We start from the raw sequence: 19,245 nt of genomic DNA on the forward strand, positions 1-19,245 counted from the left end.
CTACCTCTTGCTTTATGGTGTTTTATGCACTCATAATTCATGGCTTTGAGATCTTTACAAATATATTTTGTTATTTTAGTCCATCTTTGTATTAATCTGGCTTATTTGTTCGATGAGGACTCAGCAGGACCAGCGATCTTCAACCCATTGAAACGAATACATGGATCTAACAGAACATTGTATAATCAAGCCCTTTCTTGCAGAATCGAGTTATAGAAATACGGAATTCCTTTCAGTTCAGTCATTGTCCTCTCATACCACCAAACTGAAAATGGAGCTGGAGGTCTTCATTTCATCCAACCAATATATAGAACAAGTCATCCTTCATTGATCCCGTCATTTTTTGAAGAAACAAACATCACAGAAATATAGGCATTTGTATTAGTCTGCAGTCGGAAAAATTGGTTGTATAGATGAAGTATAAAAGTCTGTGACTTGACGTCTGTCCATTACACCATCCCTTGGATTCCAAATTCCAGAAAACGTGAAGAAATGCAAGAAGGGAAGAAAGCACTGACATTTCCATCGTTAACTGAATAGATCAGGCAGGCAGGCAACCAGCAAAATCTGGAGTTTACATTACACTACACGCAAGCTCAACTAAATATTATAGGCATGATCCATTCAACTCAAACAGTGCAAGATTGCGGAATTGTATGCTGCAATTTCTGCACCTGGTAAAGGTACTCTCAAGAATCGGGTTGAAACAGTGCATCAAATGATCTGTCCAGCAGGCCAGCACCTCTGCATTGTGTGCTTAACTATAAGCGAACTTGTATGGAAATGGTTTCTTGGAAGTTCATCACTTTGGCATTCTGGGTTTGCCCTGTTGCAGACTCTAAGCCATGCCAAACTTGGCAGAAATCAGGAACATGGTGAAGAGCCTCTAATTTTACCATCTAACCACTATATATATGAACGAATAAAGAACAGTTGCAGACAAAGCAAAATTGTTTATTAGCTTTGATTGGCACAATTCCTCATAATTTCTTCAGCTTGATTCTTGGGTTCTTGTAGGTTGCTCCAAACCGTTCTGAGGCGGATGCCTTGAAGTAGTGAAAAGTGTAGCCCCCATCACAGGAAGGATACATGAAATTATGTTATCACTTACCGTTAGTGTTCCCATGCTTGTTAAAGGGCCAGAGATTTACCAGGCGTTCTAAAACTGCGGCACTTTTGGAGAAGTAGCCCGAGAATCCTTGAGGAATTGATGGAGGAGGAAAATCTTCAGCTGGCATTGCAAATGGACGAATCATCTTCTCCATCATCTCTAAAGTTAAATATGATCCTACTTCCTGCAGCCTCTCAGGACCCATTATTGGCAGGGTATGCTCCTGATGCAATGAAGCTGCCTCGCTATCCTTTCTCTGTCAAAATGAAGAAAGGGGGGAGGGGGGAAGAATGTAAAAATAGCTCGTGAAGAAACTCAGAGGTGATTCTATAATTCCTTTCACTGCCTATATTAACAATGGTTCTTGATTTCTTTGGTTGAGTTGTTATGAGTTCAAGCGCTTGGCAAATTAAAGGACGGAATCAAAGTCTTCAACCTGTAGTACCATATTCAGAATAGCATGCAGCGGATGCCACCATTAATCAGAAACCTAAAAACATCAAAAGGAATTCCTGAAATCATGTCTGAGCTGAAGATTACCTCCAACGGGGACAAGTCTGCACCCCGGCTAAAAGCCATCTCTACGCGGAATCTCTTTGGATCTTCTAAAGCCACCTGCATTCAATTTTAGATATTGATTGTGCTGGCAAATTTTTATTATAAACTATTAGACCATGATACATTAACAACCAGTAATGATTCAACATCTCTGTTCTGATTTGAAGTGTGATACGCCAAATGAACAGATAGGACTACCCCAGCTCTATTTATTTAGGCTTAGGCGTACTTCTATAGTGATGTTTTGCATCAACAAATAAATATCCTCTTGACTTTTCTAGACTCATATAAACAAATCCTTTAAGTTCTGATAATCTAAGTTTCTTCTAGCACATTCAAAGGGGGCAGATCAAAATGCACCAAACTAAATATCTCTGTTGGAAGAGTTCCACTATGCAATGGTTTGTTTCAGAAATTGTTCATGAAAAGAAAAGAGTGAAGTGCAAACAAATGTTACACAAACTTGAATATTCACAAGAAAAATGGAAAGAAAATAGATTTGAAGCACGAACCTCTGTGTTCTCAAACATCCTCAATACAATGTAACTCATGTAATCAAGCTCCTTTGTCTTATACAAGCGCTCCAAAGCATTATCACAAACAAGGCTAGGTTCTCCTTGAAGGGATTCATCCAGATTGCAATAACGGAGAACATTCATCAACGAATGGATATGGGATTCCTGTCATCTCAAAGAATAATGGTCAGTTTAATTTGGATTGGAGACAGATAATAGCACATATAATTCCAGCCCAATAAAAGGCAACTCGCAACAGGTTACACGAATATCCAGAATAAATCTTTGGAGTCTTTACATACTCAAAAGGACCAGAAAGCAGCAAATGTCATGCCCAAAAAAGACAGAGAACATGCAGCCGTTGACGTAAGAATCGTGAATACTCACATGGGCTAATCCAGTTCAGACCATAACTCATCGCAATGTTTTTTCCTAGATTTTTATACATGAAATATCTCATCATATCTACAATTGTGTCCTAGTTAACTAATTTATGCTTGAACATCACTAGTATTTGATGCTGGATTTAGCCTGTGGATCCCAAAAGCTATTTTCCACATTAAATACAGCCAAAGCATATGTTACATAAAGAATCCATATTATGGGAACCCAACTTGATGGAAGAATTTGACAGTAAAATGATGCATTCTTGCAGCAGCCCTAACATTTGTACCTTTACGCTCCTTTCTACAAGCTTACAAGACCCATAACTTCTCAAGGAAATAGTATGGTTCAATGGTTGAACAAAATAATGAGATCTGAGTCATGGAATTCTGCAAGTAACCACTCTTGTAGACATGTCTAGTTGTGGAGCCCACTACAGTTGTGACTATAACACTAAATTTCCACAATAGCAATAACTCACACAGACAACTACAGGAAACAGAGTTAGTTGGGGAGAAAGAAATAAAATAATCAGTTCACGTGTACTCACCGAGGTAAAGTATAGCCGTGTTCGCACATGACGCTCTGGTGTCTTCACGTTTGCATATCTGATAGGAGAAAAAACATGTATGACTGACAAGCACTGCAATTGGCTTCAGCATTTTAAATGATAATTTGCTTGACCATACTAATTATAATGATCAATGCTAGACTATAAACGTTTAGAACTTTGTGTGCTTGTGAGTAACGAGCAAATATCGCAATCTTACTTTGGATCCAGGCGGTATTTAGTTTCTTTGTCATCATCATCATCTTGATCCATTGACATATCACTAGTAAAACTAGTTCTTCTTGAGCCTTCAATTCTACTGTGAGATTTTGTATGGTAATCTGTGTCTTCTTTCCCAGTGCTAGTAGCTGCTGAACTATTGTCTTGATTACTCTTCAATTCTGCAACACTGATTGCCTCTTCACGTGTGTTTCTCAGATCAATTAAGATTTTTCCCAACAAGCGCCGAGCAATCTGAGATTCCGTAAAGGTTTGTGCATGAAGGAAATGACATGGTTCCAAGAGAACTATAACTAGTGAAAAAAATGTCAAAAACACTCAAGAGAACATCGTCAGGTATATAGACCTGATGAGATAATTTTGCCCATAGTTTTTCACAAGTAACAACCAAATCGAACTCTGGACAAGATGACAGCACATAACCAAGTAGCAAGAATACCATATTGTAACTTCAGACCCATTGCAAGTCTCTACAGCAGCATCACGACACATTCACCGAAAGTGAAATGAATAATCACTGACTTAATATTTTTATAGCTATTATTATCAATCAGATCTGCAGGCAAGTTAGTTGATGAAGTTCTATGTACTGCATAAAGGATCCATATAATGGGCATCCTCAAATTTAATAGAACCATAAATGGAGAATTTATAGCGACTTTTTTTACCTGTGACGAGTCTTTTCAACCCATATAGGTTCATGTACCAAACAAGATTGCTCCCAGCTTTACAGACTTACATATAGATTGAGGAAAGTGCAACAAATTTGATGGGAGTTTCAACTAAGGAAAAAAGAGAAAATGCATTTTGTGGTATCTGAAAATTAGAGCTAAATTTACCTTTGATCCAATCTTTAGCTTTTGCCATGGATTGATTCCGTACTCATTTGGAATAACACCATCTGCAAGTAACTAAAGAAAAAAGAGCCACATAATACTGAAAATTAATAACTTGGTCATCCTCAAAGAAAATATGTTATAATCAAATGAAAGGAGTTGTGGCACTGAGTGAAAAACAATTCATCACATTAGTTGAAAAAGTGAATTGTTTTGAAATTTCTCCTTTATATTTCCCTTTTCTATTGGAGTGGGGGGAGGGGGCTGCAGAGTTCACATACATTACAAAAGGTGGGCTATTTAATACCTGGGCAACTTTGAAGAGCTCATCTAATCCTTCTAGATTTAGATGTGCATTATGTAAGAGATCATATCTGTCAAAATGGGAAGGCACAATACGGAAACATCAGAACATACCAAGGTCATGATCTGTTGTGTAATCTCTCTAGCTCTACATTTGAAGAGCAAGTTGGCATGCATGTTTCACCACACAAAATATGTTGTCTATATTAATACACCAACAGAATAAAGCTCTGACTGAGTTGGCGTAGCCATACAGAAACTTCCCACCCCACTGGAAAAGGTCTTCTTATTAAAAGCCCACATAACGCCAAAAAGTATACAAAAAGTAACAGGAAGGCAATGATCGACAAAGGCCTGAATGAAATTTTAGCACATGGCACAAGCAATGCTCCATTATTCCTCATGGATGAATATAGTCATAAGAAATTTATAGACATGAGAATTATAAATCATATCACCAAAAATGAAATGCCAACTGCTTACTTGCAAGAGTCATAAACATCAGGAATTTGTGTTATGTCAAATCGCCTGCAATTGTGCTCGATTATAAGTTAGTTAGACTTCGGCCACATAGGAATATAGAAGTACGACCTGCAGCATTAATTATTGTCCAAAAAGAAAATAAGAAAACGGATAATGGTCAAAGAAGACTTACCCTTTGCGTTCATTATACAAATCTCTCTCAAGTTTTCTCCATCGAGCAAACATGAGAAGAAATCCCTCACTACCACAAGGTAAGCCAGCAGCAATCCGATCAACATCTATATTTGTCTTACCAAGTGCCTTAGCTTGATCATATGGTGGGATGACATCATATGAGTTTGCCTCAGCAAGCTCCTCATCTTCGTCCTTGGCCAGAAGTCTTACTTGTTCAGTAACCTTCTTCGTTAACTTCACCTAATATTCATGATAAACACACTAAAACCCATACTAAAAGTACCACTCTCAATAGGAAAAACGTGGCATGGGAAATGAACTGATGACTTATACAGGATGCTAGAACTTCTTACCAATTTCGGTAAAAGTTCAGATGCATTTGCAGGAAGACCAGCTCCATCCACCATCCAAGGTTTATCTGGCTCGCCACTGGTATAAACAGCTCTTGCTCCAGAAGTTATAATCTCACTTAACCTGGCCTGGGAAAAAGAAAACAAGAAACAAAGTTCACAAACTAGACATGGACAACTCTAAGTTCCAGTATTTTCCACAAAATTCGTGTTCCAAGACATAGATGGGCTTAGAACTGAAAGCATATAATTCAAATGCGTGCAGCTTATACTGAGATCATTGATGCCCATGGCTGCATCCAATGATTAAATGAAATATTTATCTGAGTTGTGGTGATATCCAACTTATCCGTTCACCAACCATATACTGTAGCATGGGAAATAGCAAATTGTAGCTATCAGGTCAAACCTTCGCTTCTTTTATCTCAATACTGGCATTGTCAAGTCCATCCAACATTGAGGAGTCCTTGCTGACAAGCGAAACCTTGAAAAGAGAAAAGAAAAGAAAGGAGTGAACTCACCTACAAAAAGAACATGTCGGTAGTAAGAGATGTTAAGGTTACCAACCAAAATAGGGGTTAGTTGTCCTTCCAAGTCAAGAAGGCCCTTAGCAAAAGCAGCTGCTGACATCTGTCAATAGTAAACAATGACAAGAGAAAATAACCATTTAGTAACAGCAGAATTTGTAACAATCAACAAAAATATCCAACTAATCCAAAAAAGCAATTTACATAAACAGACCAAAGATTGCAGATTCATTGAATACACCAACTATATTTAGAAGCATAACCTGTACGCGGCCTTCGTCTGAGCTGTATATTTTCAAGTCATGACGATATGTACTGTGGAGGCGAAGCAGGCCAGTACCTTCACCTGGTACAAACAGCACAAAAGATAAAAAAGAAAGGAAGTTAATAACTTTGGCACATGAGGAGAAATAGCTCCAAATTCAAAGAGCACGATCATCATGCCTGGTTCAAAAATAAAATGCACACAAAGTGAAGAACAACAAAAGCATGTTTTTAAGAGATATAATATATATATGTGTACATGCATTAAAACTTCAGTCCTACTATCTAGAATAAACAGAGAATCCAACCATGAAAAGAAATTTTGATTAAATATACTTCAAAGGAACATGAGAAGGAAAGATTGAAAGCTAAACGCTGCTTGCACTGGATGACTCATATTCAGCCACACTTCCCAAATGAAAGGAGCATTATATAAATTTTACCCATATATAATATGCATGAATTCCAGCAAAACAAATTTTGATCAAATGCCAGAATTAAGCGGGAAGTACACAACTGCAGATCTTGAAACTGTCCGCTAACCTGGATACATATTGTTTCGAAAATACCTGCCCAGTTCTTCAGCCTGCCATGAAAATGATCAGCATAGTGCAAAGCATAAACATTCAATTGCATAAGCTAAAAATGCAGATCAAATTATTGTCTCATAAAAGGGAAAAGAAAAGATTCCTTAATTACCAGAGAGAAAAATATATAGAATAACAGGCATGATACAACTATATTCACCTGCTTTCTCCCAGCATGAGTAAGAACCCCACCATATTTAAGAACCATCAAGGCCTCCGTAGGTCGTTCTTCTTCACCTTCACCATTAGCTTTTGGAACCTTGACCCACTTTAATGGCTTAAGTTGAACCTTTCTATATATCCCAGAAAAATGCCCTCCCTGGATACCCAAGTATCAATAATCATTTAAATAACCATTATAACCATGTCCACGAAATCCCTTGAAAAAGTGGGAATAGAATAACAAATGTATAAAATTCAAACACCAAATAAAGTTCATCACTAAATGAAGAAATCAAAGCTAAAATCTTATATTTCTGGAAAAGTAGAAGTGTTGAAATTACATGGGCATGGGCAAAACCTGACGTTGATGCACATAGGATTCCAACATTAGGGAGTGAGGTGGATTTAACAATAGAGATGGTGAGCGAAATAACATTCTTCTTTACTTGTGTGAGTTCTTTATTGGTATATTGTGAATACATTGTCAAGAAGTAATGACCATAGGATTTTATACATAATTGAGACAGTAATTGGTAAATTATTATAGATTGAAACTGGAATATATTAAAACTTGAATGGAATAAATTGGAGCTTATTATAATATTTGGGAACAAATTATATTAATTAAGAAAAATAGAAGGGGGCGTAATGGGTATGCTGTAAAAATTTTAAATTAAATTAAATAAAAATAAATAAAGGGTGCAAAGTGGCATGTGAAGCCACTCCTCACTGCATTCCCTCTTTTGGTTTAATATAACGACACACACACAAAACATAAAAAGAAAAGAAAAATGAAATCACACAAACACACACATTAACACACACAGGAGAAGAAAACTGAGGTAAGATCTTGATCTTAAAATTTTTATTATTTTACATAATTATTTTATTTAATTAGTCCATTTACTCTATTTAATTTTAATGACTGAAGTAATCTTTAACCAGAAAATTTTATGAGTTTGACTATTAAATTAGTTACCGATTAAGTATCACATTTAACTTAAGAATGTTATAGTTCATTAATTAAATTACTTGATTTTTTAAATTTAACTATTACTATAATTAGTTTACTCAATTTCATCGAGTATATTAACCAAATGCTTAATTATACATATTGATATTTAATTAAATTCTATAGTAGCGAGGAATTAATAGAAAATTAATAGAAATATTCAGAAATTATATTTAAGAAATATAAATATATTTGAGAAATATTATGGTTATTGAAAAAAAAATGAGTTTTGTTAATAATCTAATTTAGAAATATTATTAAGAATAGTAGCTATAAAAATATGAGGGATTTTATAAAATAAATTCTTATGAACTAATAAAATTAGATATATCCAAGGGAACTTAGAATGTCTAGTTGTATAAAAGAAATTGGAATAAATTTTCGAATTCCAATATAAGTGAAATATTAAAAGATTAGTGAAAAATATATGAATATTATATAATATTTTAGTCAGATTTTAAAATATGTACAATGTATTGATTGTATTATTAAAGTTTGCTATAGGACATGAGGATAAAGAAGAGATTTGAGTTGTTCCTTCTATTAATGTAATCGTTTGAAATTTGAGGTAAGTATAACTAATTAAATGTATACATATATAAACATTATACATTTGTTGTTTGTAGATTTTATCATGAATGTTGATTATTTATTGGATTACCTTGATATTTGCGAAATTGTTATTATGTGTTTATCTGTAATTATGTTGTACGGATGTCACATGAATGATTATGTGATTGTATAACTGATTGTTGAACGCAATCAAATGAGAAAGCTATTGATGAGAAAATAATTGTTAAAATTGAATGATGAAGTTAATGATATTGTTGTTGTGAATTGAAATAAAAAGATGGCTTACCTAACTAAGAGCATACTGCAATGGCTTATGATGATATAATTAATGACGAACTATGTGTTGTCATTGATCAATGGAGATGATGGGACATATCATATGAGTTGTGTGTTGTGTGGTATGATTGATGATGGGATATCATACGAGCTATATACTGTGTGGTATCACTGATAATGAGATATCATACGAGCGGTGTACTGTGTGATATTCGAGAAAAAAAAAAAGAGATATTGTGATTGAGGTGATGTTAGCCGTATTGAGTGATGCACTCCAACTTTGGTAAGCAGGGCCTAAGAAAATAAACTAAAACGTTAGATATTATGTCGTGGCCTAATATATGACTGTGAGTACGTGTTAACAAATATTTGTTGGTTGGTATGATCATATTTGTTGCATATGTATATATGTATAAGCTCATTAACTATACTTATTGAGTAGACACTTATTTGAGTATACAACTCATTCTTTGCCATTTATTTTGCGGGGATAAGTCACACTAACTAACAGAATTACATCATAAGCAGATCAATAGTATTACTATGTGGGTCGACACTCATACCTAGAGTTGAGAGCCGTAGCTACATAATAATATAGATTCTAAGCTTTCACTGAATTTATATTTTAAGTTTTGTAATAACTAGAACTTTCACTTTCTCCTTTCCTTATATTTATAAATACTAATATTGACGGTTAAATATAGAATTTTGATGACATACATCATTGTGAGATGTTTACATAGTACATCAAGTAAAATATGGTTTACTTTATTGTTTTAAAGGTGAATTTCTTATAAGATGGAAAGTGATTAAAGAGGAGGTGAGGAGATCTTCTACAGCCCCATGGATTTGGAGATCGTCTAACCTCCAGTATGAGGAACTAACAATCAGTCACCACCAAATTTGCATATCAAGAAGTTAAAGAATCGAGTACTTTCTGTCAACAAGTTCCATCATGGAAAAAAGTTGGCACAGCCTGCTGATAAATAAAGGCCTAGCAAAATTTTGAGAACCTGCAGAATTAGAATCTACATATCTAATAATAATTAAAGGTTTTCCTTGGTAACTAACTAATTCTTGAATCTTTGATTAGATTAAAATTACTTTCAATCAAAACAATAGCTCAGTTGTTACAAACAAATAATTACTTTCACCAGTTTTCTTAGTGCAATAACAAAATTCAGTAATTTTACCAGTTAAAAGAATATTTAGTATCTTATTGGTCAATATTAATTAGACACGTTATTTTTAATCTGTCAAAATAAATAGCTCTTAATTGTTGGATTAGTTAATAATACAATTACTTAATTCCTTACTTCAAATTTGAACCCTATTAAAATGACCAACTTTCAACTTTTCAACAAAAAACTAAACTAAGAGAATTTATATCCAAAATGTCACATATTTAAACTGACCTCCTCAAGCACTGCTTTCACTTGGCGAAGCTTTTCAGCATGCTCAATGTCTTCAGCTTCACTATCACTTTCACGACCAGGTCTGGATGATAATTTTATCATCAGTACAGAGTGATCTCACAGAATATTCAACAGGCAGACTAAGTTGTTGCACTGAACCTTGGCATAATTACTGTTCTTTAGAATACTAGCATATTCACAAGTTAATTAGTTGAGAGAATTAGATCAAGAAACATTCTTTCTATACCTAGTACGAGGAACTAAGATTCGTGTTGCATCCAAGAGATCCTGCAACTGAACAGCACTTTTCAGCTTTGTCTGCAGAACCATGCAAGGGAGGTTAGCCAGCTAAAACACATTAATTGTACGTGATGCTAAAGATAACAATAAGCACCTCTGCTCTAGGTCTTCCCCCATTGTATTTTAACATCAAATTCAAAAGCTTTTCCTCGGTAACTTTCAACTTCACTTTCTGCTTTGGAGTTCTGTCACCACTGTAAAGCAAACAATGATGTCGAAGGAGACTAAGACATGAAATACCAGAACAGACAGTAGCAGAAGTGACATCTTACTGACGAATAATGGTAATCACACAACGTAGCTCTTCAGATTGCCCAAATGTCCCAATTAGCCCACTTCCTTGTCGTGTTAGTCCTTCAGAAGGCTGCACTGGCTCATTTACCTTCCATGGTAGAGTAGGAGGAATTGTTGAAGAAAGATGTGGGGCTTTTGCATCAAGAAACATCTTCCTCAAAACACATGCAGCATCGTCATAATATCTGCATTTAATACAAATAACCAACATTTACAAGGAAAAAGAGAAACAAAAAGCAGAAGAATAGAAAAGGAGAAAAGGAGAAAAGTAGAAGGCAAATATCAGGAAATAAAGGTAATAGAAGTGTATGCAGAACTTCTGGGTTAACTGATGCTCTGACTTTTAAAGCCCACATAACCACAGTCCATAAACTCAAAAAAGGTCAGCATATAGACTTTATTCTTGAAACAGGACCACAGATACTTTTGAGAATGATTCCTAGTTAAAGTCCATCTACTAACTTGTTACGAAGTTGACCAATCAAGGAAAATGAAATCAACCAGAAATGTTACTTGTAAGAGTTCTTAACAAAGCTCCATCCATTAACATCGCAAACATAGGATCGTCCCTCGCAGCGTAAAAGATCAAATCCACAAACCTGAAACAATATCAAAAGAAAGTTATCTGTTAAGCAAGCATTGCCACATAGACTCTGAAAAGAAAGATTTCCTGATGGTATCACAGGCATATATCCTCCAAGCAAACTAAATGTAGTGAATACATTAGCTATGAGTTAATTACATGGATTAAACAGCTGGACCGAACAATAAAATCTTAATTAGTGTGTCGTACGCACTAAGACCAGTTGGCCACCCTTCCATAGATCGAAGTTATTATGTCAGGAAAATTTGTTGCATGTATGAGGAAATAACAAATGAGAAGTCCAATAAGAGCAATTGAAAGACAAAAATTGGTAAAAAGTATGTCATAACAAAGCAACCACCTGGTGTAGCACCACCCAGAGAAAAATAGAAGTCCCAGCTAGAAAGGAAACATCATACTCAAGTCTATACATTTATTAATTCTGGCCATAGAACTTCACTTGAAGTCGATCCAAAACATTCAAAGAATTATCTCAAAGCAGAAAAGTATATTATGGTGGTGCAAGCTGCAGGAGGCAGGAGAGACATCTAGAGCGAGCTCAGTTACTGAAAGCTGTTTCACAATGATTTGCATAATAAAATTTTCACATACAAATGAAATGGCATTTCAAAAAGAAATTCACATTTTAAGTTTCATATTGACTTACAGCTTGCCTAAATGCAACGCACACCTCTCTTGCCATTTGCTTCTCAGTAGGAGTAAGTAGAACAGGATATCTGACCTGAAAAGAAAGCAAGCAATTTAAATTAAAGATAGTGAATAATCAAAGAAGTTCACCAGTAATCGACTAGATGTGGCTTGCAGACAAGTTGGAGCTATCAAGATTCAGTACCTTTATTTTGTTGTTACAATGAATACAAACCATACAGTGCACTCAAACTTAAGTTTGCACCTGGATCAGATAATTATTAAAATATGCAACTTGAGAAGGGGAAAATATAAAGTTGAAACAGATTTTTGCTATCCATGGGCTACAAATTACGGTGTATTGGTTGTATCTATATCATAGAAACTTTAAGAAGAAGGAGACACTGATCTCTATTATCTTTATTTCTTCTGGCTTCTAGGATTCCAGGGAACAGCTTTAGGGCAGCAAAAGTAAGCAATGGTTATGAAATTCTGTATCTCTGCCTGTACCGAGTGGTACAAAATGTTGCACTGTGTTCAGTAACACATATATTAAGATTTTAATAAACAACATAAAATAAACGCTTCACTTTATTCATTTATTTCCTAAAAGTGGAAGAAAAAGCCAAATGCATGAAATCATTATCAAGTTTCGTAGTTCATACATCTGTGAATGACTTACTTCTTTACCATCAGGATTTCTCATAACAACACCATCAACCACAGGAGATTTCCTTGCCTCCGCATGAGCATACTCAGGGCCGACTGTGTACACCTGAGATACAATAGTCAGACGTATTTGTTTAATTAAATGTAGACAAGAATACCCTTCCAGACTTCAAACAGCATCAAGACAATAATATCAAATGGATAAAGAGCCTAAGAAGATGATTTCTCTTCACCCCTTCTTTTTATTATTGACAATCTACTTTCCTAGGGTAGAACAAGAAAGGGGGCACACATACAGGATGGGAGATGACCAGCAGAAAGGACAGTAAGACAAACTTGACAAAAAAAACCATTTCCAGCAACCAGCATGTAATACTAAAAATCAAGGTGTTCCTGTAACTAGCATGTATATGTCCTAAGAACACAAGGGAAAAACTCCAGCATGCATAAGTAAATTGCTAGTGGTATCAAGTATAGAAAATCCAGTACATCTATAAATTACAAATTTATAAGGTGATACAACCTTCACATCTGTTCCCCCAGTCGGCATAAATTCCTCATATATATAAGACCCTTCACGTCTCACCCTTCTAACCTCTGGATGAAACTCACTCGAGCGATTACCAACCTGTAAAAGAATAAAAAAGATCCATAATTATCCCCCAATAACAAAGTACAACATAAAACATCATTAGGTTCCTAATCAACACCAGCAATGAACATTAAGGCGCTTTTCAATTTGAAACATTTGATCATGATCTGATTCCAGTGACCAGATACGCAAAATATTTGTGATCAAATATTATTGAATTATCAAAACAAGTTATCCAATTGCCAACCAAACTCATCATTTTACTTCAACTGATTAAAGCGGCTTTCTTAACCAAATAAAACGTATAAAACAAGAGAGGCCAATAAAAATAAAAACAAACAGTTTATGACCTTAAGTACGAGGAAATTCTAATACTCGTTGAGCAAAAAATGTTTAGTTTTAAGAGAAAACGAATAAGTGAATCCCAATAAATATAAAATGACAATCACATGCTTATTAAATCATATAGAAGAACTCATCCTCCACATACTTCCACAAGTTCATCTGTAACTACTAAAATTTTGCTGCAGCAGAAACCATGAAAATCAATTGCTTCCCCAAAAGATGTTATAATAAATACCAACTCCAGAACTATTGACTATCCCGAGACTCAACATAAAGACATAGTGCAAAATCAAAATTTTGGGAGAAAATTACGTCTGGCGAATTTCGATTGCACAAAAGCATTCAAGGACCAGTGGGCTTTGCACATTTACCAATCCTTTTACAAAGCATTAGTAATCTAAACAGGTCAAAGTTCTCACACGACATGATAATGGGGATTGAAAGATGTAATGATGCACAAGCACTAATGTCTAAGAGAAAATGAACTCTATACATCTGTCGGAATTCTCACCTTTCTGAACAACTCCTTCATTCCGCCACCAGCTGAACTAGGGTAATATATCATTATACTGTGATCATCACCTTCAGAAAACGGGGATGAAAATTGGCAGTCATTTCTAGAGTATAATATCAAAAAGCATGAAATACTGGATAATGTGATCAAGTAGCGTGTTGCCATTACCATGCTGACAACTTCACATCAAAAATTAAATTTAGAAAAGTCAAAGGTGAAAGCATTAAAGAAAGTGTAAAACTACTGATCTCAAAAAATCAGATTCACATGTACGTGATTTCTTTCTAAGAAAGTAAAAAGATTCTGTTGAGTCAGAAGAATCACACCAAGGTAAAACTATATGGGTGGATCTGAGGGTAGATCAAATATTCAAGATTTGACTAGAATTCATGTACGGATCTTATAAACAAAACCAATGTCCTAAAATTCTTCTGTTGCACAAAATTTAAGTAATGGTTATTTTAACCAAATAAATATGATGGAAGTTACACAACACATATAGCATTCGAAGCAGACAGCAACCAAGTAGATTTCTTGTTTTGACTACAATGAGAATAGGTTACTAATGGGGTAAAACCTCTCATTTCCTAGTTCCTTTAAACCTCAAATTTTAGCTGCATTAGCAATTTCATTCACATGTACAAACTACCACCAAGACTATTCACCATACATTCCTCATGAAATTTCATGATTGTTTTATGTAAATAAATCATAATTATTCTTTGCAGCAATAAGGACAAAAAATCGTTGTTTTATCTAGCATAAGGACAAACAATCATTGTTTAGTTTCCAGTATCATATTCTTCCTATTTTTTGGTTTTTAAGATAAATTCTCCAGCATTCATTGCCTTGCAGAATTTTAATTAATTTTCCACTGCACTGGAACATCCCTGACAACACTAACTTCATTTGGTAGAAAATACCATGCAGTATAGTAAATGCAAAGGCCATAAGAGCACATTAAACAAACTCAGTTCCTAAACAAAACTTGCCGCAAAAGGCAACTATTAAGGAAAGCCAGCTGCAATTTGCACTCTTCTTTTTATGAGATGCCTGTAAATATGTAGCAGTGTGGCCTGAAAGGTATAGAGGCATGCAAAGCTGCCTCAACTGATGTCATTTCAAGCTTAATCAACGCGTAGCACATTCCTAAACAACCAATAGGTGCAAGTGGACGTTGTATAGGTAAAAAAAATGATTTAACAATTCAAAATAGAAATTTGGATAAAGATGTTCTAAGTTGTAATTACAGCAGAGGGTCCATGAGTTCATTCAAATCAGTAGCAAACTCAGAATATCAGCAACCTGGATGAAACAGTGGCACCCATAATTTTGTGAATGACATGACTAGGAAAGCATTACAAAGAAAAGGCAATAATACAAAGGGCCAAGATTTGTTATATATTATGCATCATAATCTTACCATCGACAGGCTTCTCCACAAAAGGCTTCCAGAATCGATTTCCATGGACCTCAACAAAATCTTCCTCCTCAACAAAATAATCCAGCTCTTGATTTGGAAAGTCCCGGTTAACTAAAGCATATCTTGGAACAGGAATTCCATACATTTCAAGCCGCTGGAATGCCCATCAAATAAACCAAGCCACCACCACCATAAAACCCACCAGAAAAGGAGAAAGAAAAAGAACAGTTAATAAGAGTAATGCTTAGCTTCTGAAGTCAATGCCGAAAGAGAGCAATTAAGAAAAAAAATGCATACTTTCCAAAGAGAAAAAGATATTCCATAAAATGCTTTACTTTGATGTGCATACATCTTATTGAACAATGTAATAGCAAACAATAATAAGAACTGGATTCAAGATGGGAAATTGAGAGGTATAAGCTAAGAACCAAAAAGGGGAAAATGGTGGGGCATTAGGATAGGAGGGAATCAAGAAGGTATTAATTTTAATTTGTCGGTAGCAATCAAATAATTTGTGAACTAGCTGCAAATTGAAACACCACCAGGTTCGTCGTGTGCTCAAACCAAATAGGTATGTTTATTGAAATATTTTTCTTGGCAATCAGACAACTACAGAAATGGGAAAGAAAAACATACATGAATATGGAATTTCTCCAAGAGACTAAAAGATGCGAACCTCATACACTTTTCTTCGATCATGAAGAAGATGTTGTTGCCCCAACTCATTTACAAGGAAAGGCCTACACCATACAAAGTGATAAAGACGCACACCAATGGTTACTTAGAGATATGAAAAGGCTAGATAATGTATCCCAAATAATTTCATTAAGATTAAAACTAAAGAAAAACATATCAGATAAGAAAGCTCCCAGTCAAGATAACATAATTGCACTTTTCTCTGAAGAAACGCAGTTAAAAGTCATCAAACTCTCAACTTCCACAACCCACTTCACCTAGGGCCCTCCATATTTCCACCCACCCTTCGCAAATTACTCCACAACTTACACAAAAACAGTTGAATCAAAGTCAATCCTAGAAGTCATTGAAGCAAATCATCTTACAAGTTTGATGAATTCATTCTTTATTTTTTTTTCTTTTTTCCAACATTTGTACACAACGACATAGAGTGGGATGGATTTATAGTCTTATCAATGTTGGTAGTTCCTGTTGTTCCTTTAATGGTTGAAATTTTGAAGCTTATACTAAAGAGTTTAGCCCGAAGGCTATAGCAAGATTACTTATCAGAAATATAAAATGATAATTATGATGGTTGACGGTATTTATCACATTCTGATGGTGTGCTCATAATTTGGTAACAATAAGCACAAAGTTGCCTTGACTAGTATGCTAACCGTGGCTTACGAATTTTTTTTTCTTGTTCTGCATAATGTGGGATAATAGTCATGTGAGATGGAATAAGAAGAACAATCAGATGTCAACTTACTTTCTAAGTGCAGCATATGCCTCGGCCCTTTGCAATGGATATCCAGTTGAATAGAAGGCAATCAGGCACTCACATATAGGCCAGCTGCACTTGAGACCAACAATATTATCAACCAGGCGTCAGTTGACAGTTTACAACTTATAAAATTCTTGACAATTGACACGGTCTTAGAGATAGAAGAACTCATAGGAAAACTAGCAAAACTTATCATCATTACAACAACACTAAATCCAACGACAGAAAATTCACCTCTCTATAGGCTCTTCAAGGATTACTTTGTCCCCAAAATGCACAATCTGCACCATTCAGGATCTATTGTTTATCATTACAAAAAGTACTAATAAACCAGGAACTGACATTCAACTAATAATTTTATGATTATCACCATTGCAATAATTTCCTTATCTTATTTCATCGCATTGTATTGCTAAAATTTGCCAAAATTAAAAACCAATTAACTACCTCAAATTCTCCAAATGCCTGTAGTCTCTCTAAAATCTGCAACATCGGTGCAGAGGAAGCCTAAAACAAATCGAAATAGCCAAAAGAGCAGCAAAAATGAAGCGGAAAAGAAACAAACAAATTGATATTAGTACTCATCAACAGTATTCCAACTAACGGTGCATGGTTTTGTGCAGAGTAATTTTGAAGACAAAACGAACAAAACCTCGGAGCCGCACTTCACCTTCTTTTCCAATACACACACTCCTATCGTTATTTTCTTCTTCACAGCATCCTCTTCCCCGCCCATTTCCAACTGGAAACTACGAAAATCTCAAAAAATACGCCTCTCTCTTCCTTCACTGCTCAAAACTCATCCAAAAAAAGCAAAAAAGTAAAAAACACTACACCGACATTGACTCCTTCATACTAAAAACAAACATCAAATACACAGACCAAAAAAAGAAAAATGCGCTAAAAAGAAGCACAAGAATATCTTACCTGAGATGCAGAGTACGTATCGGAACAGAAGTAACGAATGCGTATCTGACAGAGACGACGCTTTGCTGGCAGTCAAAAATCACGAGAAATAGCGGAGAAAAGAGGAAGAAAACGGCGCGACATGTGACAACATAAAAACGAAGTGTGGGTGAGTGGTTTAGGTGGGGAAAAGGAGATGATTCCAGGATATACAAAAAGGGCACGGAAGGCGTTTGGGATATTTTGAAAAGGACGGATTATAGATTGTGAGACCCTTATACTGCGAGTCCCTGTCATTGTCCATCACAATAAAGTTCCAGTCTCTTTTCCCTATGTTTGTTTCTTAACCAAATATAAAAACCGGTTGCATCATTATCCTTCGTAACAAGTGGACTCGTAGATTTTATGGGATATACTCGCATACACATGGATATGTGAGGAGGATAAGGATGTTATTATTTTCTTTTTTTCTTCTTTTTTCTAAATTAAAATAAAACTTTATATAATATAAATAGTCCAAAAACATTCATTATATTTGGATTAGTATTTCGAGTGTTTTGTTTTGGTATTTTGGAGATAGAGAGAGAAAAATAGAAATAACTAAGTATGTATTTGAGATAGATGGTATGTTTGGATTTGTGTTTTGATATAATATAAAATTGTGTAAAATAAGTGGTGTAGGTTTGATGTTGGGATTTGGGAGTAATTCATTGTCAAATATGTCTTTAAATCTATATATTTATTTATTGATACATATGCATATGTATATAGTATTTTGTTTGTTAGTGAAATATAGTATATATATTTATGTTAAGTAATTTTCTTTGTTGAGGAATTTACATTTTAAATAATAATTACTAATTTAATGCATAATTAAATACATTGTAGTATTGTCTCCAAAATGATACTTTATCTTTGGAATGAAAAAGCATAATATATAAAATTCAAATAAAATTTTTAGAATTAAGTATGTATTATTCGTATATTATCCTCAATTTTAAAATTTCTCAAATATTTCGTTGAAATAGGAAAAATTTTGAGTACAAATTATTTAAATAGTCTAAGTTGAAAAAAATTATAATTAAGAGTTAAATGCACTATACTAACATGTTGAAAATACATTCATAAGACTTTTATATTCGAACTAGGTATATAGTATTGATATATTGTCCTCAGTATACGCAACTGCTAC

General features: G+C 34.7%; 1 protein-coding gene across 5 annotated transcripts; it reads right to left on the bottom strand.

Moving 5' to 3' along the window:
- Positions 1 to 387: 387 nt before the first annotated feature.
- On the bottom strand, positions 388 to 18,312 carry LOC105167762 (inositol hexakisphosphate and diphosphoinositol-pentakisphosphate kinase VIP2-like). Of its 5 annotated transcripts, none has more exons than XM_011087581.3 (31): positions 18,075 to 18,312; positions 17,818 to 17,935; positions 17,595 to 17,654; positions 17,382 to 17,428; positions 17,133 to 17,216; positions 16,365 to 16,428; positions 15,689 to 15,842; positions 14,263 to 14,333; positions 13,338 to 13,442; positions 12,828 to 12,920; positions 12,165 to 12,239; positions 11,428 to 11,513; positions 10,893 to 11,099; positions 10,715 to 10,814; positions 10,568 to 10,638; positions 10,321 to 10,402; positions 7,043 to 7,201; positions 6,839 to 6,881; positions 6,295 to 6,377; positions 6,072 to 6,134; positions 5,914 to 5,988; positions 5,508 to 5,633; positions 5,153 to 5,394; positions 4,981 to 5,025; positions 4,502 to 4,568; positions 4,198 to 4,269; positions 3,339 to 3,592; positions 3,119 to 3,176; positions 2,182 to 2,349; positions 1,652 to 1,726; positions 388 to 1,367 (listed from the first exon to the last, which is right to left on the bottom strand). In XM_011087581.3, exons 2-31 carry the CDS (start codon positions 17,881 to 17,883, stop codon positions 1,104 to 1,106), a joined length of 3,159 nt encoding a protein of 1,052 aa, XP_011085883.1. In that variant the 5' UTR covers positions 17,884 to 17,935; positions 18,075 to 18,312; the 3' UTR covers positions 388 to 1,103. The 5 variants fall into 5 exon arrangements, with proteins under 5 accessions (XP_011085883.1, XP_011085882.1, XP_020551972.1 ...); XM_011087580.3 differs by having other exon boundaries at positions 17,800 to 17,935; XM_020696313.2 differs by lacking the exon at positions 18,075 to 18,312 and having other exon boundaries at positions 17,382 to 17,444; positions 17,818 to 17,877.
- Between the last annotated feature and the right edge of the window lie 933 nt (positions 18,313 to 19,245).

Source organism: Sesamum indicum, linkage group LG8 (assembly GCF_026168435.1).
Source record: "Sesamum indicum cultivar Baizhima isolate 11 linkage group LG8, ASM2616843v1, whole genome shotgun sequence".
Taxonomy (NCBI): Eukaryota; Viridiplantae; Streptophyta; class Magnoliopsida; order Lamiales; family Pedaliaceae; genus Sesamum; species Sesamum indicum.